Source organism: Physeter macrocephalus, chromosome 11 (assembly GCF_002837175.3).
Source record: "Physeter macrocephalus isolate SW-GA chromosome 11, ASM283717v5, whole genome shotgun sequence".
Lineage (NCBI taxonomy): Eukaryota > Metazoa > Chordata > Mammalia > Artiodactyla > Physeteridae > Physeter > Physeter macrocephalus.
In genome coordinates this window covers 64,301,264-64,327,159 of record NC_041224.1, presented here as the reverse complement: position 1 = coordinate 64,327,159, position 25,896 = coordinate 64,301,264, and the positions used below count along the sequence as shown (strand labels likewise).

General features: G+C 38.6%; 2 protein-coding genes across 6 annotated transcripts in view; both read right to left on the bottom strand.

Moving 5' to 3' along the window:
* Positions 1–19,457, bottom strand: part of BBS4 (Bardet-Biedl syndrome 4) — a 75,114-nt gene extending 55,657 nt beyond the window's left edge. For all 4 annotated transcript variants that reach the window (XM_007122105.4, XM_007122106.4, XM_028495023.2 and 1 more), the window contains exon 1: positions 7,099–19,457. In XM_007122105.4, coding sequence (XP_007122167.1) covers positions 7,099–7,122 — 24 coding nt within the window. In that variant the 5' untranslated portion in view covers positions 7,123–19,457. The remainder of the gene's footprint in view (positions 1–7,098) is intronic.
* Positions 19,458–19,588: 131 nt separating this feature from the next.
* The window catches only part of ARIH1 (ariadne RBR E3 ubiquitin protein ligase 1), a 132,743-nt gene continuing 126,435 nt past the window's right edge, over positions 19,589–25,896 (bottom strand). For both annotated transcript variants that reach the window (XM_024128886.3, XM_055088086.1), the window contains 3 exons: positions 25,591–25,851; positions 24,087–24,199; positions 19,589–22,937 (listed from right to left, as the gene is read on the bottom strand). In XM_024128886.3, the coding sequence (XP_023984654.1) occupies positions 22,853–22,937; positions 24,087–24,199; positions 25,591–25,851 (459 nt within the window). In that variant the 3' untranslated portion in view covers positions 19,589–22,852. The remainder of the gene's footprint in view (positions 22,938–24,086; positions 24,200–25,590; positions 25,852–25,896) is intronic.

Here is a 25,896-nt window from a genome sequence, read left to right as displayed (position 1 = left end):
GTGCTTTGTGACCACCTAGAGGGGTGGGGTAGGGAGGGTGGGAGGGAGACGCAAGAGGGAGGAGATATGGGGATATATGTATATGTATAGCTGATTCACTTTGTTATAAAGCAGAAACTAACACAACATTGTAAAGCAATTATACTTCAATAAAGATGTTAAAAAAATACATAAGGTAGGGAAGGATTACTTCCAACAAGATATAAAAGCACAAACCAATTAAGAAAAGATCTAAACATTCAACTACATTAAAATTAATAACTTCTGGGGACTTCCCTGACAGTCCAGTGGTTAGGACTTGGTGCTTTCACTGCCAGTATCCCTGGTTTCAACCCCTGGTTGGGGAACTAAGACCCCATAAGCCGCTCAACTCAGCCAAAAGAAAAAAAAATAATAATAACTTCTTTTCCTAAGAAGAAATAAAGACAGAAGATATTTGCAATACAAAACAAAACCAAAAAAAGACAAAGAATTAACAGCCCACAACTATAAATAACTATAAATCAATAAAACAAACTGAGGTAGAAAAATAAGCAAAACATAAGAACCAGGCGTTGCACAGAAAAGGAAATGGAGACAATCAGTGATGCTCTACCTAATTACTAATCAGGGAAATGTAAATTACTATCACATTAAGACTTCATTTCATATCCACCATGTTGACAAAATTTAAAGCTATATCAAGGATATGAGCAACAGGAACTGGTGGTAGAAGCATAAATTGTTACAATCACCACAGAATCTCCCCTAAGTTATAAAGTTGAAGATGTACGCAGCCCAGAAACCAGCAATCCACTTCGAGGAATGCCCTGGGGAAATTCTTAGATCAGGAGACATATATGAGTGTTCACAGCCAGGTCTGAGATACTCTTACTCCTTAAATTTTGCACCCTAAGCACTTCAGTTGCCTTACCCTAGTCCTGGCCCTGTTCATAGCAGCATTCTTTTTTTTAAATTAAAAACCAGAAGGAAAAAAGAAGTTGAACTTACAGAAACAGAGAGTTAGAAAAGTGCTTGCCAGGGTTAAGGATGAATATGGTCTAAGGATCTAATGCATAACATGGTGACTATAGTTGATAACACTGTACTGTATAATTGAAATATAAGAGAATAGAATTTAACTGTTCTCACACACAAAATAGTTATACATGTGAGGTGATGAGTGTATTTAATTAACTAAGTGGTGGGAATCCTTTCACTCTGTGTGTGTGTGTGTGTGTGTGTGTGTGTGTGTGTATAAAATGCTCATGCTGTACACTAACTTTGTCAATTATACCTCACTAAAGCTGGAAAAAAATCAGAAATAACCCAAATCTCTATCTAATAGAATGGACATATTGTAGCATTTCCCTATAATGAGATTCTTCACAGCATTAAAAAATGAAAAAACTAAACATTAATTTTTTAAAAATCAATATATTGTTTAAGGGTATTAAGTATGATAAAAGCTATAAAGAAAACCAAAAGAGGGACTTCCCTGGTGGTCCAGTGGGTAAGACTCCACACTTACAATGCAGGCTGCCCAGGTTCGATCCCTGGTTGGGGAACTAGATCCCGCACGCGTGCCGCAACTAAGAAGTACGCATGCCACAATGAAGATCCCGCATGCCACAACTGAGACCTGGCGCAGCCAAAAAAATAATAATAAATAAATAAATTTTTAAAAGAGAAAGCCAAAAAAAATATTAACATAAAATTGAGGAAAGAAATCATTTCTGACGGAGAAGGAGGAAAATGAGGTAGGGGAGACATTTAGGTTTCAAAGTTTTTTTTGTTTTGTGTTTTTTCTGTATTTATTTATTTTTGGCTGCGTTGGGTCTTCATTGCTGCATGCGGGCTTTCTCTAGTTGCGGCGAGCGGGGGCTACTCTTTGTTGCAGTGCACGGGCTTCTCATTGCAGTGGCTTCTCCTGTTGCGAAGCACGGGCTCTAGGCACATGGGCTTCAGTAGTTGTGGCTTGCGGACTCCAGAGTGCGGGCTCAGTAGTTGTGGCGCAAGGGCTTAGTTGCTCTGCGGCATGTGGGATCTTCCTGGACCAGGGCTCAAACCCATGTCCCCTGCATTGGCAGGTGGATTCTTAACCACTGTGCCACCAGGGAAGCCCCAAAGTTATTTTTAATGACTCATTTCTTAACATGTGAGGTAGGAACACAAGCTTTCATTATAGAGTTGATGCTTGAACAACAGGGGTTTGAACCTCAAGGGTCCACTTACATATGATTTTATTCAATAGTAAATACTACAGTGCTACATATTCCAAGGTTGGTTGAATCCACAAATGCAAGGGAAATGGGGATAGGGAGGGCCACTGTAAGTTTTACTTAGATTTTCAACTGTGCAGAGGATCAGCGCCCCTAATCCCCATGTTGTTCCTAGGTCAACAGCATTGTTCTTTAAAACTTACAAATAATCTTTTATTCATTCTTTTAGAAGTATGATATATTTCATAACAACCAAAAAATCCTCAAAATAAAAGAGAATACATAATTTGTTTTTAGCTATTTTATTACCTTGATTTAACATATACAGAAATCTTAATAATAAAAGAAATAACCCATTTTTAAATGGGCAAAAGATCTATAGAGACACTTCAAAGAGATATAGATGCATAAGCACATTAAAAAATATTGAATATCATTATTCATTAGGGAGATACAAATTAAAATCACAATAACCACTACTACACATCCACTAGAATGGCTAAAATCAAAAAGACTGACAATCCCAAGTGTTGACAAGGGTGTGGAAAAACTGAATCCCTCATACACTGCTCATGGGAATGTAAAATGGTAGAGTATAGCCACTTTAGAAAACAGTTTAGCAGGTTTTTTTTTTTAACATAAATTTACCATACAACCCAGCAATTACTCTCCTAGAGAAATGAAAACATATGCATGCAAAGATTTGCATGCCAGTAACAATAGTGACATTATTCAAATAACCAAAAACAGGAAACAATTCAAATGTCCATCAATTTGTGGACAAACAAAATGTGTATGTTCATATAGTGGAATTCTGCTTAGAAACAAAAAGTTACAAACTACTGTTACATACAATATGAAGAACCTTAAAACACATACTAAGTGATTCCATTATATGAAATTGTAGAAAAGGCAAAACTATGCAGACAGAAAGCAGATTAGCCATGGGCTGGGGTTAGGATTAGAGATTGGCTGCAAGTGGTTACAAGAGAACTTTCTAGACTGACAGACAGACATAACTGGATCATGGTGACAATTGTTCAACTATATAAATTTACTAAAACTGATCAAACTGCATACTTAAAATAGGTAAATTTTATGGTATGTGTATTATACCTCAACAAAGCTGTTTTTTTTCTAATATTTATTTATTAATTTGGCTGTGCCAGGTCTTAGTTGTGGCATCAGGGATTTTCATTGCTGCATGCGGGATCTTCAGTTGCAGCATGTGGAATCTTTTAGCTACAGCATGGGGAATCTAGTTCCCTTACCAGGGATCCAACCTGGGCCCCCTGCATTGCAAGTGCAGAGTCTTAGCCACTGGACCACCAGGGAAGTCCCACAGCTATTTTTATAATGCAAAATAACCCAATTTTTTTTTTTAATCTAACTGGGATTTTTTTTTTTTTTTTACTTTTGGGAAAAGTAAGAATCTTAAAGGGTCAAAAAGCATTTTCATGAGTCAGCAATGCTTTCTTCTGCACAAAGTAGAAGTAAAATAAATTATAATTTTTTGATGAGTCTCTTTCTCAAAAGATCTTCCAGGACATTCTGAGATACAAAGGATTCTATTAGCCCACTCAATCTCATTCATAACTGGAATATATATAGAATAAGTTCTTTACTTTTTTTGGTTCTTTCTTCATTTTAAAGTAGTTCTGTGATGATTTATTCATCTAACAAATATTCATGTAGCACTTGATATGTGCTAGGCACTATATCTGAGCCAAATCAACTAGTGCAGTAGTAATTTTTGCTTTCTGTTCTAAAAGGTTTAATCTCTTAAATTACAGGAAGATTGATGGGTATTTATACAAATACACCAAAAAATAGTAATTAGGGAGTTACAAAAATGTTTATAAGTATAAAGCATAGAAACCAGAGTTATTTGCTTTTTTTAAGATCTCTAAACTATTTATTATATATTCTTAAATAAAACATAAATATCAGTCTCTAGTTTTCCTAAGGAATAGGTAATAATCCTCAGTAGTTTGGTAGCATATTAGAATTTCTGTGTGTCCCACCTTGAACTAGTTTTACTCCATTTTGCTGGGATGTCTCCTAGTCTCAAGGCCTTTGCTGCAGAATTCTTAGATTTTTACTTACGAATCTGCTCAAAATTCTGAGTTTTAAGTCCTTTAGTCTTTTCTCATCCACATCTATGTATATCCATATCTATAGATCTACATGTTTTTCCTTTGTGTCACAAACAGATCACACAATATACCCTTGTTAAAAACAAAACAACAGGCCCAACATGGAATCATATTTGCTAAGCCTCATGTCACCAAACAGAGACTTAATTACAGTTTCAGCTCTCCCAGAAATGGAATTTTAAACCAGTCAATCAGGAGTCATCTGATCAGCCCTAGTTATATAATATGACTGATAAACCTCTGCCATCCCCTAAAGGAAAGTGACCTTGCAATACCAACCCACTTTTTGTCTGTACCTTCCTTGTTCCTGCTCCTTGTTGCCTATTAAAGTATTCTATTTTGTACAGCTCCTCAGAGCTCCTTTCTGTCTGCTAGACTGGATGCTGACTGATTCGTGAATCACTGAATAAAGCCAAGTTGAACTTTCTTTTTTTAACACCCCACTCCACAACTAGTTTTTATTTAAATGTAAACCATGGAAATCTCTCCACATCAATGTATATAGTTCTAACATTCTTTTTAATGGCTGCATACTATTCCTCGGTATGGGCATGTCAGAAGTCATCCATTACCCTACTAATGGGCATTCACTTTGTTTCCAGCTTTTTGCCATTATAAACAGTACTGCAATGAGTACCTTGAACTGGGTGCTTATGTTTTGCTTTTATTTCAATGGGATACAGGTCTAGGAGTGGCACTGTTAAGTCCTTTTAATTCTATTACAAGATGCCATATCACTTCCAAAAAGGATAAAATTCAAATTTCTATGCAGTGGTAACCTGAAAGATGAGTTACTATAAATATAACGCTGCTAGCATTAAACTTGATAATAATGGAAATGATTAGTTAACTTGCAGCTGAAGTGCTAAAATCATATCAAAAAAAAAGCCAGACTTCGCTGGTGGCACGGTTATTAAGAACCGCCTGTTACGCTTCCCTGGTGGCGCAGTGGTTAAGAATCCACCTGCCAATGCAGGGGATACGGGTTCGAGCCCTGATCCGGGAAGATCCCACATGCCCGGAGCAACTAATCCCTTGCGCCACAACTACTGAGCCTGTGCTCTAGAGCTCGCAAGCCACAACTACTGAGCCCGCGTGCCACAACTACTGAAGCCCGCACGCCTAGAGCCCGTGCTCTGCAACGAGAAGCCACTGCAATGACAAGCCCGCACAACAAAACGAAGAGTAGCCCCCGCTCACCACAACTAGAGAAAGCCTGCGTGTGGCAACAAAGACCCAACACAGCCAAAAATAAATAAATATATTTTTTAAAAAAAGAATCCACCTGCCAATGCAGGGGACACGGGCTCGATCCCTGGTCCAGGAGGATCCCACATGCCGCGGGGCAACTAAGCCCGTGCGCCACAACTACTGAGTCTGCACTCTAGAGCCCATGAGCCACAGCTACTGAAGCCCACGGGCTTAGAGCCCGAGCTCCGCAACAAGAGAAGCCACCGCAATGAGAAGCCCGCGCACAGCAAGGATGAGTAGACCCTGCTCACCGCAACTACAGAAAGCCTGCATGCAGCAACGAAGACCCAATGCAGCCAAAAAAAAATTTTTAAAAAGCACAAAAACGTCATCCTCTTTAATACACTACCAGGGATTCAAAAGTATAGAACAATTCTGCCATCACGCTCCTATTCTGTTCATGAACACCTACCTATACCTGCAGTGAGCACTAGAGGATAAGCTATATTTGCAACAATGTCATGTTACCCTTATACCTCACATTTAAGACTATGTAGCTGAAGTATTTTCTTTAGTATGTTTTCAATGCCTAAAATCTAGAAACATTAATCATGCTTTTAATTTTTTTTAAATTCGTAGCTTAACAAAAATCTTTGCTTTGGGCCTCCTGGTCTGTATTCAGAGTTTTCTAATTACACTACAATAATTTGATTTCGCTGCAAATGAAGAGAGACTAGAACGCAAACAGGCCCCCTGACAAGGTAATACTGGCCTTGCTCCCTAACAGCCAAAACTAAGTTATAAAACAGTCTGTCAAAGCCTGCTATTTTGTCTCCCAAGTTTTCCAGGGGGCGTTTCAAAGGGCAATAAATCCCGAATAAATAACTAAAGTCATTCTAATAAACGCGCAGAACATGCTCTGAAATTCAATATTAAAACAAGGTAGACAAGGTTCCACACTTGGAAATTTATAGAAATTAGATCCAATTATGAATTTACGCCTCAAAAATAACTACTGGGTCATCCCGAATTCACCTGAGTTACTCTGTATTAGCAGTTCTGTGGAGTTTAAATCAACGCCTAACTCAGGCCAGATGAATTCCTAAACTTGCGAAAACATGCTCTCGCCCCATCCGCAGAAGGTACTGACGCTGAAAGCTTCCAGGATTTGTCTCACTCAATGCCTAATCCAGATTAACAGAAACTCTCTGCACGGGTGGTAGTGCTTCCTTTCCAAACCTCATGAGACTGAAAACATGGAGCTAGGAAAAGAGCCATTTCCGATGAAAATCTCCTAGAGCACCCCAAGAGACCCCACTCCTAGCACAGGCCCAGAGCTGCAAAGAACTCAGCAGGGCCCCAGACCGAGCATTTCCCGGCGTCGGACCGTGTCGCTCCGGCCACGCCGAGGCGCTCCAGCCCCGGCCACGCATTTCCCCAGCGGCAGCTGCGTGGGACACAGCCCGACCGCCAGCCCCAGTCTCCGCTCCGCCCGGCCCTGCCCAACCCCGCCTGGCAGCCGGGACACCAAGCAGAACCTCAACGCTCACCGTCACGAGTCTCTGCTCAGCCATCTTAGCTCCGCCCACCGCTGCGAGGCCGGAAGTCGGCAGTTTCCCAAAAGACCAGGCAAGCGGAAGTCGTAGGATTGGGGAAGCGGGGAGGGGCCTGAGTAAGGAAAGAAGTAGATCGCCGAGCGGGAAGCTTTCCTTGGGAGGCGGAGGGTCTTCTGGAAGCGGAGAAAGGGTTGGGTGCTTTCCTGCGGTCCACTTGGCTCTAAAGGAGCCGGTGAGGGAATGCGCAGCCAGTCGTCCCCTTCATCCCGGCCAGCCCCTACCGTCCACCATTGTGTGGACGCTGCTTGAGAAACCCCCAACAGCGCTGGGTGGAGTGGCCAGCCACAACTGGGACGGCAGCGCGCCCTCCCGCCGCCTGGCCCTGCTCTGCTTTGATGCCACCCAGCATTTATTTCCAGCGTCTTTCCGGGAGTCCCGGCCCCCAACCCCAAACCCTACGGCGGAGAACCTCATTCTCGCCTTACATAAAAATTCTTTGTTTCTCGGCTGTCTTTGTCCAACTAAGGTATTACCCACCTCATCAGCCTCCCACTTTTGTTTACGCCAGAGTTTGCAAATCCGCTGCCGGTAGGCTGCATTTGAAGGCAGTCTTGTCTTGACTGGAAGTACTTAAAAACCAGGAGATCTAGCAAGAAAGCCAGAAATCCGGCCTCGGAGTAAATAAAGATCCGACAATGGGCCTGCATTCCTGCTTGGCGGTAAAATAGATCTGAAAACAGCTGCTACTGTAGTTAAGCATTTGTTGGCCTTTTTGCCAGAGTCCTCTCTTCCCAGCACACTTCAGCCGTTTTACATTACCTTTCTAGCCCCTGCTGTGGTGCATTAAATGCTCAAGTCTTTCCACTGGGTGATCGTGGAAATACGTGGGCTTTCGAGTCAAACATGAGTTACGTATGTGACTACGGCATGACGTTAGCCAGTCATTTCTTTGAGCTTCATTCATTCCAGTACCAGGAGCTATCCGATGAGCGAAATACGCGGGATCCCTGACCTTCGAGTGTAGCGAGGAAGTCACACATTAAATAACGTAAGCAAAGTTTATGAAGAAACAGTTCACTAAAGAAGAAATACAAATGCCTCTTGAACATACGAAAATATAACTTTGCAAGGAAGAGAAAACATGCAAATTAAAGTTTCCAAGAGATATTTTCCACCTCTTACATTGTCAGAGAACAAAAATTTTCATTGAGTTGTGAGTAAACATGCATTCTTCATCTGTGGCTAGAGGGAATGTGAATTGGTACAACCTCCATTGACAGCAGTTTGGAAATTACTACCCAAATTTAAAATGCACATAACCTTTAACTTCTTTATTTTAATTCTAGGAATATATTCTATAGGTATAAATGTGGAAAATGACTTTAAATACAAAGTTATTCAATGCAGCATTGTTCGTAATAACCAAAACCTGAAAACAACCTAAATGCCCAATAATTAAGGTTAAAGAAATAATGATGAGCCCATACTGTATGGTACATGAAAAAGAAACCATTTACATAGCGATATAGAATTGCCAAGATATATTAACAGATAAAAACAAAGTGCAGAAAAATGTACACAGGATCTGTGTTAATAAAAGGCAAAAATAAAGATGAAAATTATGTACATAATTGCTTATATACTCAAAATCTCTGAAAGTATATTCAAAATGCTGAAAGTAGTTACTTGTAAGGAAGAAGACTGGGTAGCAGAGGGATGGGGAAGGGAAGAGACTCTATACCCTGTTACAATTTGAATTTTGTATGAAATGGATGTATTACCTATTCCAATAACAGAAAAATAAAAGAACAACATAACTATATAATTAGAATTGTGATAAATGCTGAGGAAAAATACAGAGTAGTAAAAGCAAATAACAGGGAGATCCAATCTAGACTTGTTTGGACAGGGAAGTTTCCCTGGGTAAGATATGTTTAAAATGAGACCTAAAGGATAAGGCATTAGCTTGGGGAAGGGGGATGAGGAAGTGGGCAGGCTGGGGAAAAATTCTAAGGCAAAGGGAAAGCTTGTGCAAAGGCCCTGAGGATGGAAGAAGCTTGGCCAGTTTGCAGCACAGAAAGACCAGCATGGCTGGAAAGAGGAAGGGGAAAAGAGTTGGTTGCAATAGGTGGAGAGGTAGGAGAGACTAGTGGTGCAGATCCACAGAGGCCATGCAAGGGATTTTATTCTAAGGACATTGGGAAGGCACTAGAGAGTTTTGAGCAAGGAGTGACATAGTCAAAATTAACATTGAATCCATGTTAAATGAATTAATGTGTTCATGTTAGCTAATGAGTGGAGAATGAATTGAGAGGGGATAAGAACTGATAATCTAGGGGTGACTAAAAGGATACTGCAAATGAAATGATAAAACAGTTCACTTGGACTAGAGTGATGGGAAAAGGAGAAAAAGTGAATGGATTCTCAAGAATTTTAGGAGGTGAAACAAATTTCCTAAGGTGTAGAATTGGATATGGGAGAATGAAGGAAAGGGATATAGATGTCACAGAAAGATTACGACGTTTCTAACTTTAAAAGCAACTGAGTGAATAGTATAGTCAGTTACTGAGATGGGGAGCCTTAGGGAAGATGATGTTGGTAGAAAGCTCATGAGCATACTTCCTAATATATAAAATCTCCCTGAAAGGTGTCCTGTGAGAAGTAAATGACATTTTTTGTGACTATGTTATTAAATAAGTAGAAGCCATTATTATATGCTTAAAAATCTCTCCTTTGACCCCAGATCTTACAAAAAAGAGCACTTTCTGTGCAAGGGCCTTTTTCATGAGAAAGCACGTTGGTTTCTCAAATGTCAACAACCAAACTTAATGTGCTAATTAGATAGGTAATTAGAAAAACATCTCAAAAAACATAACATCTTCACAGGAAGATCCCAGAATCACATAGATAATGTTTCTTGTTTAACATATAAGTCTTCATTTCCCTTAGAAAAACTCCTTGGATATAATCTTGTTTATCAGGATCATTCAAGTCATATAGCTGGGTAAGACATTCCAAACAAAACGGCATTTATCTTTTTTACCCCATGGTAGGGGCTGAGGAGGCAAGAGAGCAATCTGACATCAGTAACTTTTTAACATCCCCAATGTATGTATAAAGAAGGAATTACAGTTGAGTTTCTACATTTTAAATACTTTAATATGTCACTCCTACTCTGGTAGGGTCTATAGCCAGCTTTGTTCTGACACCACCTGCCAGGCAACTCTCCAGCACCTCATGAGTCTTTTGCGGTATCCAGTCTTCCCCAAACCCATACCACCAACTGCTGAGAGCCCAGCCAACACCTTGAGAAACACTGAATTAATATGAAGCTCCAGGGGCCTTCATGAGGCATTTTAAATATGCCCATTCCTGATACTACAGATACTCAACCACAAATGTGGGCAAAGGCATATATACTGCAATGTTTGTGAGAAAAACAAACAAACAAAAAATAGTAACAACCCAAATGTCCATCACCAGGGACTGTTCAAATAAACCACAGTACATCCATATGAAGTCATATTATGCAGTCTGTAAAGGACTTCAAGATGGTGAAATAGTTAAATAAGAAAAACAAGGTATAGAAGATATAGTATGGTTCTATTTGTACTAAAAAAAATAAGAGGGGAAATATGCACACTTTTTGTATACAGAATTTTGCAAAACAATCAAGAAACTGATAATGATGTTTGTCTGTAGAGGGAGTAGAGAGGACTTGGGAACCTATAATGGGAAGGTAATTCTCTTTTCATTGTTTACCACTCTAAAATTTAACATTTTATTATCCATGTATATATAATTTTAAAAATTATTTTTAAAATATGTAAATGAAACTTTTTTTTAAACTCCCATTCCTAGAATTCATTCTCATTTGGATGTAGAAAACCACAGGAGAATATATCTCCCACCCTAGCAAACAAAGGCTAGATTATCTAGAAAATCAAGAATATTTTTAACTCATCAGAAAGCTAAGGACATAAAGAAACCCTAAATGAACTAACCTCCAGAAAATGCTAAGTCCTTCATAGGAGAGAAGAGATACATGGCTGCTCATATTCCTGGCTGAACCATGCTGAGAAATCCACCATAGGGGAATAAAGAGAAGCCAGTTGAAATTTAACAAAAATGTCAGTCTCATTGAGGCTGGCATGACATTAGAATCTAGAAGACCCAAATCCACAGAGAAAACCTGCATCCACCCACCAATCTTACCTCTTGGATCTTAAAAAGTACAGGTAGGTAGTAACCAAAAGTGGGAAGGGTGTGTGTATAATAGAAAAGTTGACACAGATTACTCCTTCCCTTGAGGTTAAGTGGAGACTTTCCCAAGTGCAAGATAACCTTAAAATGAGGAGGCAAAGCAGGAATGCTGAGAAATCCACCACAGATACTCTTGAAGGCTGAGAGTGAGAGGCAGGAGGGCTGAGAGACCCATCCCCCAGGCATTGTGGGCATTCTTCCTGAAAAGACTAAGGGTAGGGCACACACAAGAGCTGAGAGAAATATCTCTCTACCCCCCTATCCCAGTGCCCAAGAAAACCTGGCAGCTAGGCTGGTCTGTCCACATTTTCCACTAGAAGAGATCTCCCACATTTCCAAAAGCTGACACCTTAGCTACAAAGCAAAGTCAGGGTGAACTGAATCAAACTAAGGCTGCAACAGTGCCCAGATCTAGGTCAAATAAACATCAGATTGACTGAGCCATTACTCAAATGGCTGAAAGAAAAATGGGCATGCCCCAATTTGAAGTAATACTTACTTCAGTCTCTCTTGTTTTTTATACAAAACGTCCAGCATACAATCAAATATACAAGATATGTGCAAAAGCAAGAAAATAAGATCCATGGTAACAGAGGAAAGGTTCAAGAGAAGCAGAATGAGAAATGACCCAGATGTTGAATTATCAGTGGGATCTTTAAAATAACTCTGGCTGAAAGTAAAATGCTTAAAAATCTAGTGGAGGCTAAAATATTACAATCAATAGATAGGGTTTTTGAAATAACTATGATGAAAATGCTTTAAAAACTCTACTGGAAAATGTGGACAACATACATGAAAAACGGAAATTTTAAGCAGAAACATGATAACTATACAAACATAATGAAATGCTAGAAATAAAAAATACAGTATCAGAAAGATTTCATCAGATAGGTTTAAGAGAAAAGCATCAGGGTACTTGACGACAGCTAAATGGAAAGTATTCAAACTAAAAACAAAAAGAGAAAAGAATGAGGGAAAATCATCTGAGATCCGTAGGATAATATCAAATCATCTAATATAGGTGTAACTGGAGTCTCAGAAGAAGAGTCAAGGTGGGAGAGTATGGAACAGAAGAAATATCTGAAGAGATAATAGCCAAGAAATACCCAATATTAATGAAAGACAGCAACACAGATACAGGAGGTTCAGTAACCTCCATACAAATAAAAACATACCTAGACATATCATAGTCAATCTGCTGAAAGCCAAAGATAAAGAGCAGATGTAACCATGGGGGGGAATCACATTATGGACAGGGAGACACAAAAAAATGATGATTTCTTACCAGAAACAAATGAGACCTGAGGACAAATAAATGACTTTAAAATACTAAAAGAAGAAATAAAAGGTCAACATAGAATTTAATATTCAACTAAAATACCCCTGAAAAATAAAGATATTCTCTGACAGATAAAAGCTGAGAGAATTCATCTTTAGAAAAACTGCAATAGAACAAGTGTTAAAAAGAAAGTTCTTCAGATTAAAGGGAATTTATAACACATGGAACTCTAGACCTGCTGGAAAACATGAAGAGAAATAATAATGAAGTATTGTGGGAAATGAAGTATTCTGTGGGAAACAGAATAGAGAGTCTAGAAATAACTACACATACATATGGTCAGTTGATTTTCAACCAAGATGCCAAGTCAATCTAATGGGTGAAGGAAAATCTTTTTAAACAAATGTTGCCGAAACAACTGGGTATCTGTGTTGAAATAAACCTCGTTCTGTACAAATAATTAATTGGAGATGGATCATATACTTAAATGTAAAACTCCAAACCATAGATTTAAAACCTAAAACCAGTGAGATGGATCATAGATAGCCATAAAACCCCAAACCATAAAACTTCTAGAAGAAAATACATTCTCTGTGAGCTTGGGGGTCATAAAATCATAAAAGAAAAACTTGATAAGGTGGACTTTATCAAAATAAAAATTTCAGTTCATCAAAAGATCCCAGTAAGAAAGTGAACAAACCATAGTCTACAAAAAAAATCACAGCACATATACCCATCAAAGGACTTGTATCCAGAATTCACAGAATAACCACAATAAAAAGACAATTCAATTTTAAAATGGGAAAAGACATGAAAGACATTTCATGAAATATATACAAATGTAAAACAAGCATATGAAAAGTGCTCAACATCACTAATCATCAGGGAAATGAAATGTAAACTAAAATCACAGAGTTATTTCATACCCACTAAAATGGCTAATATAAAAAACACTGATAAGAGGAAGTAACTGAAACTCCCATACATCACTGATAAGAGTACAAAATGATAAATCACTTCAGAAAACAGGAAGGCAGTTTCTTAAAAAGTTATCATATGACTCAGCAATTTTCTACTCTTAGCTATTTATCCAAGAGAAATGAAAACATGTACCCACAAAACAAAAAAAATAACTTAAGAATATATATATAATATCCTTATTCATAATTGCCCCAAATGAAACAACCTAAAAGTCCATCAATAGAATGGATAAACAAATTGTAGTACATTTATAGAATGAAATATTACTCAGCAATAAAGAATAATTTATCAATACTTACAACAATATGGATGAGTCTTTAAAGCATTATAAATGAAAGAAGCCAGATTTAAGAGTACATATTATATGATTCAGTTATATAAAGTCCAAAAGCAGGCAAAATAAATCTTCAGTGAGAAAAATCGGCAAATGATCATTGGAGTAGGGAGGGGAGCAGGGGTGATTTGAAAGATGCACAAGGGAACTTTCTGGGTTAATGGTAACTATATCTTCTTTTGGGTGGTTATCTCACAGAGGTATATAATCGCTGGAACATCAATCTGAACACTTAACATGTGTGCATTTTATAATACATTGATTTCTATATATCAACTTAAAATAAAGGTGAGTTGAGGATACCTACTCCAGGAGCATCTGTCCCCGACCCTTTACTGAACTATCTGATTTGTTCTCCTCAGTATGATCTTTGGGCTCTAATCTGTTCAGGGCTAGGCCTTTGATTATAGAATTTATCTTAAAGGGCACACAATCCAGTGCCCCTAAGAAGTAGCATTTAGAATCTGTGAAGCAATTCTGTGGAACCAACAGTTCATTTCCATTGGTTAGTAGGCTACCATTTGACCATTGTAAGGCACTGACTTATACTAATGTGATTTTAACATGAATCGATGGTATTAATACTTAACTTACCCTATTGCAAGGTAGTCAAAACAATGGAGTAAAAATTAATTCATCAAAGGCATGTAGAACACTATTATTCTTCATAAAAACCGTTCTCTGGTATTTGCTGCCATGACGTTTACAATGCTCTAAACCAGTCACAGGATTTTGGATACAAATTTATTTCCTATCCAAAGCAGGTGGACACTCAGATCATGCTTCCTCCTTTGTTAGAAAACACTATAGTATTTGCCCTAGTTATGTAGAAATGAACCACAAGTAAGGGTCATACGGTAGGAATTAACAAACCAACAACTTTGTTCATAACAGGAAGATCAGCAATTACGTTATAAATGACTTGAAAGTAGGTGCAAGAACTTACAATTCTAGAGCATTCTATTAGAATCTCTACTGCCTAAGTAGACCCATAAGAGATGCTCCATGAATTCTGGTTATCATTTTACACGGCACTCCCTTTGAGAAAATGATGTGACCTGAAGAGGTGGGAGTACGCACAGGGGGTCTCCCTGTGAGAGGAAGGTGGGAAATTCAATAAGTAGTGATGTTTTTGGATAGGGTCCCTCAGAAAACTCAGGACAGTGTGTTTGCTCACTCCTTAGGAATCCCAACTTGGCCAACTGATTCCAGAGAACCAGATCCTCACTGCAAAGCCCTGATTCACAATTCTAAGAAATCGTCATTTAACATACACTGAAGTGGTTTCTAGGGCACTGCTTTGTTGTTACCCACACAGAAACCAATTTTAACCATACCATCAGAAGGAATTCTAAAATCTAGAGAAGCAAGTTTTCATCCTAGACAGCTTTCTGGAGAATTACCTATCTACAATAGAGAATTCATTTCTATAATCACCTTCCAAATTCTCACTCTGAAAGAAACTTGAATACTCCGTGGCAAAAAGCAGGCAGCGTGAAAATTAAAAACCAAACTTTTATACAGGTGGAGTAGTGAGGAGGGATATACGGGTGCTAAATAAAACACCAAATCAGGAAATGTTATTTTGTGCACAGGAAGCCACATCATCAGCTCAGTATCGGCAAGATTGCCTTCTGGAAAGGGTTTGGAAATATGAGACTTGCTTTTTTAAACTCTCATTAAAATGCCAGGGTGGCTCTGAAATGTGAGGGAGAAGAAAAAGGCATACTTTGTGTCTTTCTTAGTAGAGTATCTGAGGTTAACAACAGACATGTTTTGAACAGAGAGGAGCCAAAAATAAGAATTAGTCATTGAGTCTCCTGAGGCTGGAAGTCCCCTAACTAGTCTATGTAATTTTAGCAGATACTTTTGGCAAGGTTCTTTGAGAAGCAGCTATAGTAGTGAAAAGAATTTAGTGTAGTGGTCCAAATGTGCCTGCAGATCTGCCAGTAACTGGCTGGGTGACCCTGGGCAACCCACTGAGTCTCTATGTAGAATCAGGATTAAATGCCTCAGACAAACAGACCCCTTTGTTCACTGCTGTACCTCCAGTGCCTAGAACAGTGCCCAACACCGTGGGTGCTGACAGAAGGAACTTAGGCTTGAATCTTCATTCTGCCACTTACAAAAGGATGACCTCAAAGAAATAACCCACCTTCTCTGCGCTTTTATTTATAAAATGGAGATGGCAACTAACTCATATGATTTGCAATTTTAAAAAGATGGCCATGGAGCATTTAGTAAACACTAAATAAGTTAGCCATAATTATCTATTATATACAAACTCTTTACATTTATTTAAAAAAGAAAACTTTCAGGGCATTTTGGTATTGTCAAGGACACCTGTGATGTACAGCCAGTGAGCCATGATCTCCAAAATCTGCCTACCAATCCACAGGGGTAACCCCCCAAAGCAACATTTGCACCAATGATCTTGTTCCATGGCTCTGTCTAGTTGTCTACATGTGTCTGGGACAGTTAACATGTAACACCTAGAGCTATGGGGGTGGCTGACAGGAAGAGCAGAAGCCTTTAGAACGATGTGGATGTACAGACTGCAGACAATGCCAGTTTAGGAGTCCAAAATGGCTTTCTAGCTCCTGGATCTGATCTCATTCTGCCTTTGGGAGTCTATGAGACAGCTCTGTATCCTTATTTTTTGCCTCAGTTAGTACTAGTTAGTACTAGTAAGCTCATTATTTGTAACTAGGATTTGTTTTCCCATTTTCTTTGACCCTCACAATATTCCTATAAAAGACAATATAACATGACAGAATGAACACATGAAATTAGACAAGCACAACGCTGCCATAAACTGTTAAGTTCGAGTTAATAGTCTATACAACTTTCTTCTCATTTATAAAATAGGATAGCAATGCCAACTTTGTTTTAGGGCTGCTAAGAAGATACAAATAACATAAGTAAGGCATCTGGCAAGAAGCACTCAACAAATTATAGCTCCTATTAGTATCCCCATTTTACAAAGGGAAAATTATGGCTGAGAAATACTGATATTCTTTCTACTACGCCAACTACACTGGGAATAAAAATAGGAAAATCCACTGTCTGTTAACATACATCAAAAGAATGAAAGTGACAGCAAGAAACTTGTGACTTTCAAGTGCTCTGAATTTAAGTGATTAAATGGAATTGTGCATTGACTTGAAACAGATAGCTTAACCACTCAACAACTTGCTCAGACTCTATACTAATTTACTTCCAGATAGGGTTCTCTCCCTTGATAAGAAAATATATTGCCAGCTGACATGATATTCTACTGAGCTTGTCAGTTCTACAGTTCTTTTAGTTTTGTTAATTTTATTTTCTCCAAGGTGGACCACTTATCAAAAAATCAACAAAAAAACAAATTGGGCGCTTCACACTATACCCGAGGAGGCACCATTCCACAAAACCCATTCAGCTAGGGCCTACAGTGTGGCCCCTTCCTGAGCTTGTAAATTCGCCCCACGTCCTATTGTCCCTTATGACTAGAGTGCTCAACTACATTCCTCTTTGAAACTATGTTAAGTATCTACATCAATGGTCTCAACCTTGCCTACAGGTCTCAGACTGCACTGCACAATCATCAGGGTTGGGGATGGGGATAGGACTTTAAAAATTATTGATGTTCAGGACACAACCCAAAGCAATTAAATCATAATTCCTATGGGGTGGAACTCAAGCATAGTGTTTTTTGGTTTGTACTTTTGAAGTTTCTCAGTGATTTTAATGTGTAAAATGGACATTAAATTGGAACACAAGTTGGAAAATGACAAGGCCCATGTGCAGTTCTTTGAGCCACATTTAAGAATATTTTAAATTAATGACCAACATTTCAAAATCGAGGGAATTCACGTTAAATGTATTTCACAGGCTCCTCTGAGAGCCCACTTAGCCCAGGGTAGTCTATTAAAACATTTACCTAGTTCTTGTAGACATCTGAGTTTGAGACTCTTGGTATTACTTGAAACCCCTGGATTACTGTGGTAGTAAAGTTGTGCTTTTGGCATTGTTAGAGCTGCTAGCTATCAATGTGTGACTGATTTATATACTAATTGGCTCCTGCTCTGAAAATGGCCCTAAACAAGCATATCTATAGTTTAATCGTAGTCTGAAAACTGCTTTTCAAAAGAATCTCATATTATTTTCCCCAGCCTAAATGCTATTGCTTACAGAAACATCAACCACAGTTGCCTCCACTCCTGCAGTAGGCACTATTTGATTACTTCCAGTTGAGCATTTCCGAGTCAGCTATTTCATCTTGGGTAATTAGGAGGAGAAACAAATTCCTTAAAATGAACCAGAAATACACCAACTTTATCCCCAAAGAAATCTGAAAATATATGATGGGTTCACACTTTTTCCTGTTTCTGAAGGAGCCAAAATTTCCCCCTAATGCTCACTACTTATCTTCTGAAAGTCCCACAGATCATCCAGTTCCAAGAAGAAATGCTGAGAAACAAATGAAAATGAGCTATTCTGGGCATTTTCAGTTACAAAACAACTTCTGTAACAAGTTCCAATAGACTACCCAAAATTCTTCACATTGGAAATTCATTTGAAATAACTAGACCTACAACTGCCAATTACTTGGCCCCTGTTTATCAAATCAAATGAAGCTGAACTGTTTACTGTCCACTATCAGGCAGTCTTCTCATGATGCCTGTCCTAATCACCAAGATGGGAAGAGCTATTCTTCTATCCATGGCTGATTTATTTGATGAGGCAAAACACAGAGCCACATTAGTTGCAAACTCTGCAATAGCAAACTGAAGATCAGAGATAGTACACAGCATTCCTCTAATGGTAGCAGTGACAGGCATTTATAGTCTTCGATGTGGTTTAAAAGTACAACACTGTAGATAAGAACCACCTTTCTTGGTATTGAATGCTAGGTCAGTCTGAGACCAGATTAAGAAAGTATGATACAAAGAGGTAGTATGATGTTCATTAGATAGAAGAAAGCTTGAGTCCCAGATAGGAGAAACTGTAAAATCTTGGGCAAGTTACTTAACCTTGTTGAGCCTTATTTTCTTTTATAAAAAGGAGTAATTTCTACCCCACTTGCTTTAGACAATGATACAAGTTAAAGTGCTTTGAAGATACAAGTGATAAATGAACTCTCATAATTACAGATCCAAATAAGACCAAATTAAATTGTCCTAAAATCTGGACTTGGCTAGAATATCAATAACAAAGATCTCAACTTTGGGACCTTCTTTAAGACAACTCTCCCTCCATTCCTATGGGAGATATCAGCTTCTAAAAGTGAGCTAAGTGGAAGTAATGTGAAGGAGTTTTAAGCATGAGAATGACTTTGTAAATATTTTATCTTTATAAATTGACAAAGATCTACTGAGCATTTAATATCACTGTTACAACATGAATAGCAATCTAAATTCAATGTTCAAGACACAGAAATTGGAAGTCTTCCAGAAAATGCTCTGAAGGCTTCATTAACCAAGATAATTGTTGGGGATAGTCTCATTCACAGTTCCCTGAAAAGAAACTGAACCAAACCTTGACATTTCATGTTAAGTAGGAACAGTGAATAAGGCACATAATACAGGTGACTGTTAGGCCACCGTCTTTTTTTTTTAACTATAAAAATAAACATAAGTAACTAATGGAATAACAAAATAAAAGTTTATTTTATTAGAATTAGGAATGTTCTTTCCCTCTGGGCAACCTGAACAGTCCAGTTACAATGAAAATCTAAGAACAGTTATTTCCACAGCACAGGGTGCTCTATGCACAAAATTACAGGGTTAGGAGCATTTAATCAATTTACCGATCTGATTGTCTCACCAACCCGCCCCCTCCCATCCCCCAAGTGCTCTATACTGGGATTTGTAGCTAAATGATTTTGTTACATCAAGTCCTTTTCTCTCTTATACTAAATTTCAGTTCCTAATCATGGTTGATCCACATTTTACACTGCAGATTCAACCATTTCAAATCAAGTCAGTCTTGGATCTGTTATATTTGTGTGTATGTATACACCTGTGTATTTAATATATTTATTTAAACACACATAAAACACATACAATCTGGGTCGCAGCAGATTACACAATTTAGAGTCTGATGATATTATATACTACTCTATTTTACCACTGTGGTTTGTATCCTGCGCTTTGGATCGACATTTTATTGTAAATCATTTAAAGTCCATCTACTGCTCAATGAATTGTTCAAATGAAGCATGCACTTTTCAGAAGACCTCAAGAAGACAGGGAGACCCTGGTGCTGACCATGAATAGAGCCCTCTGACAGAAAGACTTAGGTAGGTGAAACAGGGAAGCTGTCATACAATATGGCTTGCCTATCCCAGCTGGGGTCACTGAAGTTACTAACAATGAAAGCAATTAACTCAGGGAATTCTGTCAAATATGGAGACAGCTGTTAAAAGCCTGTAAGTGGAAAATGCCAATTCATCTTGATCCATACAAATTAGGGAATGCACCCACAACTGCTATACCCTCAGGTAATATGCCAACACTGAAACTAGAAAGCAGCTCTAAAAAGCACTGTTCCTCCATGGGTGGGGGCTGATATTATGAAGTGCACACATTGTTTTTGGATACTTGTTGTAAGGGGAGCATGTAAAAAGGATTTATGACACTCAAACTTAGATACTGCAGTTAACTTGTAAGGTTTTTTAAAAACACCACACATACACAAAACATTTTAACGGAACCACATATATCTAGATAGCAACTCTGGCTGCTTTTCAAAGTTACCAGGGAAAGGAACTTATTCAAGCTTTCTTAAAAAAAAAAAAATCCTTAGTTTTGATAAATGTCTTTTAAGATTGATGCAGTCACTGAAAATAAAGTCAAACGGTTGACAGGGAAAGGGGAGGAGAAGAGAATACGGAAGAAGCAGACACTGAGTTCAGCTTTGCACCTAAGGTGGCAAGAGAAGGGAGGATAAAAGGTACAGGTAAAGTTGATCCTAAAGCAACAAGTGGTTTAAGGAAGCAGCATAATATATTCAGCAAACATTCACTGATTTTTGATGGGAAAAGAATAGTTGCAAGTACATCTCATGTAACCTTTTCTAAAAGGAAAAGTAGGGTTGAGTTAGCAAAGCCTAACTTAGGCAAAAGGCCAGAGGAAAGTGAACCTACTTCCCAATGATGTAATAAGATGTACAATGCAAGAGCAGACAAAGCTGCCTCACAAACGGTAAACACTCCCTAGGCGCGAGACATTTAGAGGAAGACAAAGAGGTCCTTCAGCCACAAGTGGTATTTAGTATTAAGACCTCAATCTAGTTGCCTAGTTCACTCTGTACTCCTGTATAAAACTGACAGATTTAGGGATGCTAATCTGTTGAAAAATACCACAGCAAGAATGGCCTAAACAGATACATAGTTAATAAAACCACCACCACCCTTTACTTTTAACATAGCTCTTAGTAGAAATTTCATAAAAATGGACATCACAGCTAAAACACATTTTTAATTCTCCTATTTGCTGACAATAGAAAATAAGCAAACAGTGGTTTCTATTTAAATGCACTAGATGGGAATATCAAGTTCTAGGGTGTTTGCCTTCAAACTGAATCCACAGCAACACACATAAGCAATTTCAGTATCTGCCATTTTTAATTCACAATCTGAAACTAAGTGAATGGCTATTTATTTATATTTAAAGGAAAAACATTCTATCTGACACCCTAACGTAAAGAAGGGGTGAGAGAAGAGCCATAACTAAAATCTTAAAAGGCTCAAAGCAGCAATTAAGGGGAAAATTTTTTGAAATGTTTCCTCTGGATGTGACAGGAAGCCTTCAGCTATATGACATGGGCACACAAAGGCTTACGTAGATGCATGAGGCCGTGGAGAGGGATGAGGTTGGGGACTGGGTGATTCTTGAATTGCAGCAGCAAAGCTCCCTGTTGCAGCCCTTATCAGGCCATGGCATTTAGTCAGAACTTGACTTCTCTATACCCAACCAGGAGCTGGGAATTCAGGGCACGAGGCCCATGGCCAGCAATAAACATATCAAACCAGAGAGGGCAAAGTAACCTCAGGAAAGGGAAATCAAAGAGCTCTAGATAGGTCTTCCAGAGGTGCTAAACCAACACACCTTTTAGCCCAACCCTCAACCCTGGAAAGATAAAGCAAACTGAAAGAAAATGCACAGCAAAAGACATAATCTTGAAGATTTTTAAAGAATAAATATTTTTTGTAATTAAACATTATGCAAACACGTGCCACGCTTGCTTTGTCCATGCATATGCACTATATACAATTTTGAAAAATACTGTGTTGTCCTCTTGTTTTAAAAGTCATATACAAAGTTTTTTTGTTTTTTTTTTTTTGTTTGTTTAACCCCTCTTTCTGCCTACCCTCTTCCCCGCCCCAAGAATTTTCTTTACAAGGAGCTAATCATCATTCACTCATGACCTTGGGGTATGAGAGAGACAGTCTGCATGTTTGGGTGTATCTGTATGTGCAGGGGAGGAAGGGGAAGAGGTCCTTTACCAAAGTACAACAAAATGGCTGGTTTGGACATGAAAAGCAGTGTCAAAGAGCTATTTTAAATTTTAACTGTACTACACTCAGGAAAAAGAAAATGGAAAAAAAAGGAGTCAGCTTTGAGAATGAAGCTACGTTACAAGTTAAAGTTGGAGGGCTTTTAGTGTGTCTGTCACACTTTTGTTGGCAGCCTAGAATACTGTTGTACAATGGTTTATATCTACCTTTTTTTATTACAATATAATTTACTTAAACTTCCCATTAACAAAACAGAATTCTGGTACTATAGACCAGCGGTGTCAGAATAGGCTTAGTGCCTCCTTGTTTGTATTTGTTTTGTTTGTTTTAATTGCATGAGCACTCTAGATGGTAAAGTTTTCAGAGTTCATTTTATGCAGGGCCATTCTCAGTCCTCAATGTACTCCCACAGATCTTTTTCATAGCCTTCATGCACATGCTGTAACAAAACCCTTCGTCGACTCTCACAGTATCTGTAATCAAAGAGAAAAAAAAAACACCTGTGGTCAGCCTCCAATAATAAAAAAAAAGAGGCATTTACTTATTTTTTAAGGTTCCCTACAGTTTATCCAGACTTAGAACCAAGCACCTGTTTGTTGTTGTTGTTGTTGTTGTTTTTGGCTGTTCCGCATGTCTTGTGGGATTTAGTTCCTCGACCAGGGATTGAACCCAGGCCCTCAGCAGTGAGGGCTGGGAGTCCTAACTACTGGACCACCAGGGAATTCCCCCAAGCACCTGTTTTTGTTTTTAAGAGGCACATTTTCAGGTCTAGATGTAAAGACATGACTATTTCTCATTTTAAAAAGGTATTTTTTGAAGTGCCCAGTTTTGGGAAATTAATTCTACAGCAATAAAATAAAGGCCTTAGAAATCATCTGACTCAATCTTGTCATTCTACAGGTAAGTAAACAGTTTTAGGAAGAAGTAGTTTCAGAGGTTATTTATTCACATCTGTAAAATCTTAAAGTACTAGTGGCAGCTATAGCTGGCTAAGGGAAGTGAAAATATTACTTAGGACTAAATCTCCAAGTCTTCCAAATTCCCAAAGGTTTCTACTACTATTAAAAAGATATTAGTATTTGCCAGAAAACAACTGTGGGAGAAAGAGCTCCATGTTGAGAAAGCAAACATTCTGCATCTTTCACTTAAGTGGTACCATATCTTAAAGTATCATCTATCTCTAGGACAAAGTAAATTTCTCCTTAGAAAAAACAAATCTTAGAAAAACTCTTTAAAAGGTTTGGGTAGCTCCCTTGTCAACAACCATGATCCACAGGATCCCTAGGCTAGGGCCAGCATCCTAATCTCAGCCCTCATCCTAATAGCCACTTGCTCTTTTGGGGCTCCTTCTTCCTGTCAGGGCAGCAACTACATAGATAAAACTGCATGGAAGCAGCAGAATCAGCCAGTGGGATAAATGGCTGATTTCCTCCCTATGCCTGACTAGCACTATCTGGAATCTGTTGCCCAAAGGACAGAAGCAATCTGTGAGAAACATGGCAGCTGCTCAGTTATTGAATATGCTAAACCCAAGTTTCACCACCATCTAACTTCATCACTAAGGCATACCAGACCACCAGTGGCAGACATTTTTGTTCAACAACTACTGGAGAAAACCTTACCTGTACTTATCTTGTACTTTCTGCTTTATATCCTGCAGAGAGTCTTGGGAAATATCTCGTTCAAGGTAGCCCGAGAGCACCTCTGTGGCATTCTCTAGATCTGCTTGGTTATTCTGTAAGAAGAAGAAGAATATATAGTAAATTTTGCCTTCAAAAGAAAGCTAAAAAGATAAACCATCTTAGCTGCTTCCTTGGGCTCAACACCAATTTTGTAATTTTCACAGGTGGTTTAACTGCACCTGTAAAGCCCTTCATCACTTTCACCCCTAAAAACTTGTTTTTTCTTTTCCAGGACAATTTTTTAAATATTAAAAGAGCTAAAGATTTATCCATTACCTCTGGAAGAATATTAAGGACAATGTGAAAAGACATAAGAAAAAGTTTTTGGAATCTTCCAGTTCTGAAAACTGCTATTGGCTAAAGCTTGAGGAAAAATAAGAAACCCATTATTCTTTATATCTAGCTAGATATCTACTTCTTATAAGAGAACACTGTATGGAAGATTAAAATTTTGGTATCCTTTACTACTATGGCTAGTTCTATATATTTACCCATATAAATTCCCATCTGCTAGTCACTGTTATTACCCAGCCATCTATCAACATCAATGTTGCATACATCAATTTTAAATGAGCATCTCTCCTTGAAACACCTCTACTGCTAAAAGCCCCCCTTTTAGTCATTACTTCTCCACAAAAGGCAAGCACCATATTAACTTCTAATACCATGTATTAGTTTTGCCCGAATAAAGACTTTTGAAAGAACTTATGACGTGCCAGGTGTTACATAAGCATTATACATGGATTGTCTCACTTAAACCTCTTAACATTTATAGAAAAATTATCCCCATGCTAAAATAGAGATATAGACGAGGCTAAGTAATTTGCTTCAAGTCAACAGAGCTAAAAAGTGATGAAGTCAAGATTCAAATTCAGGGCTAATTCCAGAGCCTGCACACTAAATCACTAGCTGGCTAAACCACATCAATTTGAACGTAGTTTACAGCAAGAAATCTAAATTTCTTGTATCTTCCTAATAAACACGAAACTTTTCTTTTTTAATTTTTTAAATTTTTATTCATTTTATTTATCTTTGGCTGCATTGGGTCTTCGTTGCTGAGCGCGGGGCTCTCTCCAGTTGCGGCGAGCAGGGGCCACTCCTCGCCACGGTGCGCAGGCTCCTCATTGCAGTGGCCTCTCTGGTTGCAGAGCATGGGCTCTAGGCACGCGGGCTTCAGTAGTTGTGGCACGCGGGCTCTAGAGCGCAGGCCCAGTTGCTCCGCGGCATGTGTGATCCTCCCAGACCAGGGATCAAACCCGTGTCCCCTGCACTGGCAGGCAGATTCCTATCCACTGCTCCACCAGGGAAGCCCTTAACACTAAGCTTTTAATCCACATTTTTGGGCAGAGAGTAAGCTTTAAAACTCTATATATCTTATCTATGAAAGGCAAGTAGTCCTATGACACACAGGTGTTTTTTTTCCCCACTCAGTAACTATTCCTACCTCAAAGATAATGGACTGGTTATTCTTTTTGAGGTAGAAAGCGAAGACATAAGTGTACATGAGTGTGGCACGACACTGGCAGAGGACATCAACTGCTTTCTTCAGGAACTGCACCTCAATCCAGGACATGTTGTGCTGTTGCATCTCTTCCATTTTCTGCTTCACCTGAGCATATAGTTTGTGCTCAAAGCGTAGACTCTGCATGTGGTTCATATAGCGATTACAGTAGAACAGGTACCTCTGAAGGGCTGCCCTAGATCGCTGTCCCATTAAGAAAAATTAAGGTCACACAATTATAACAAATGT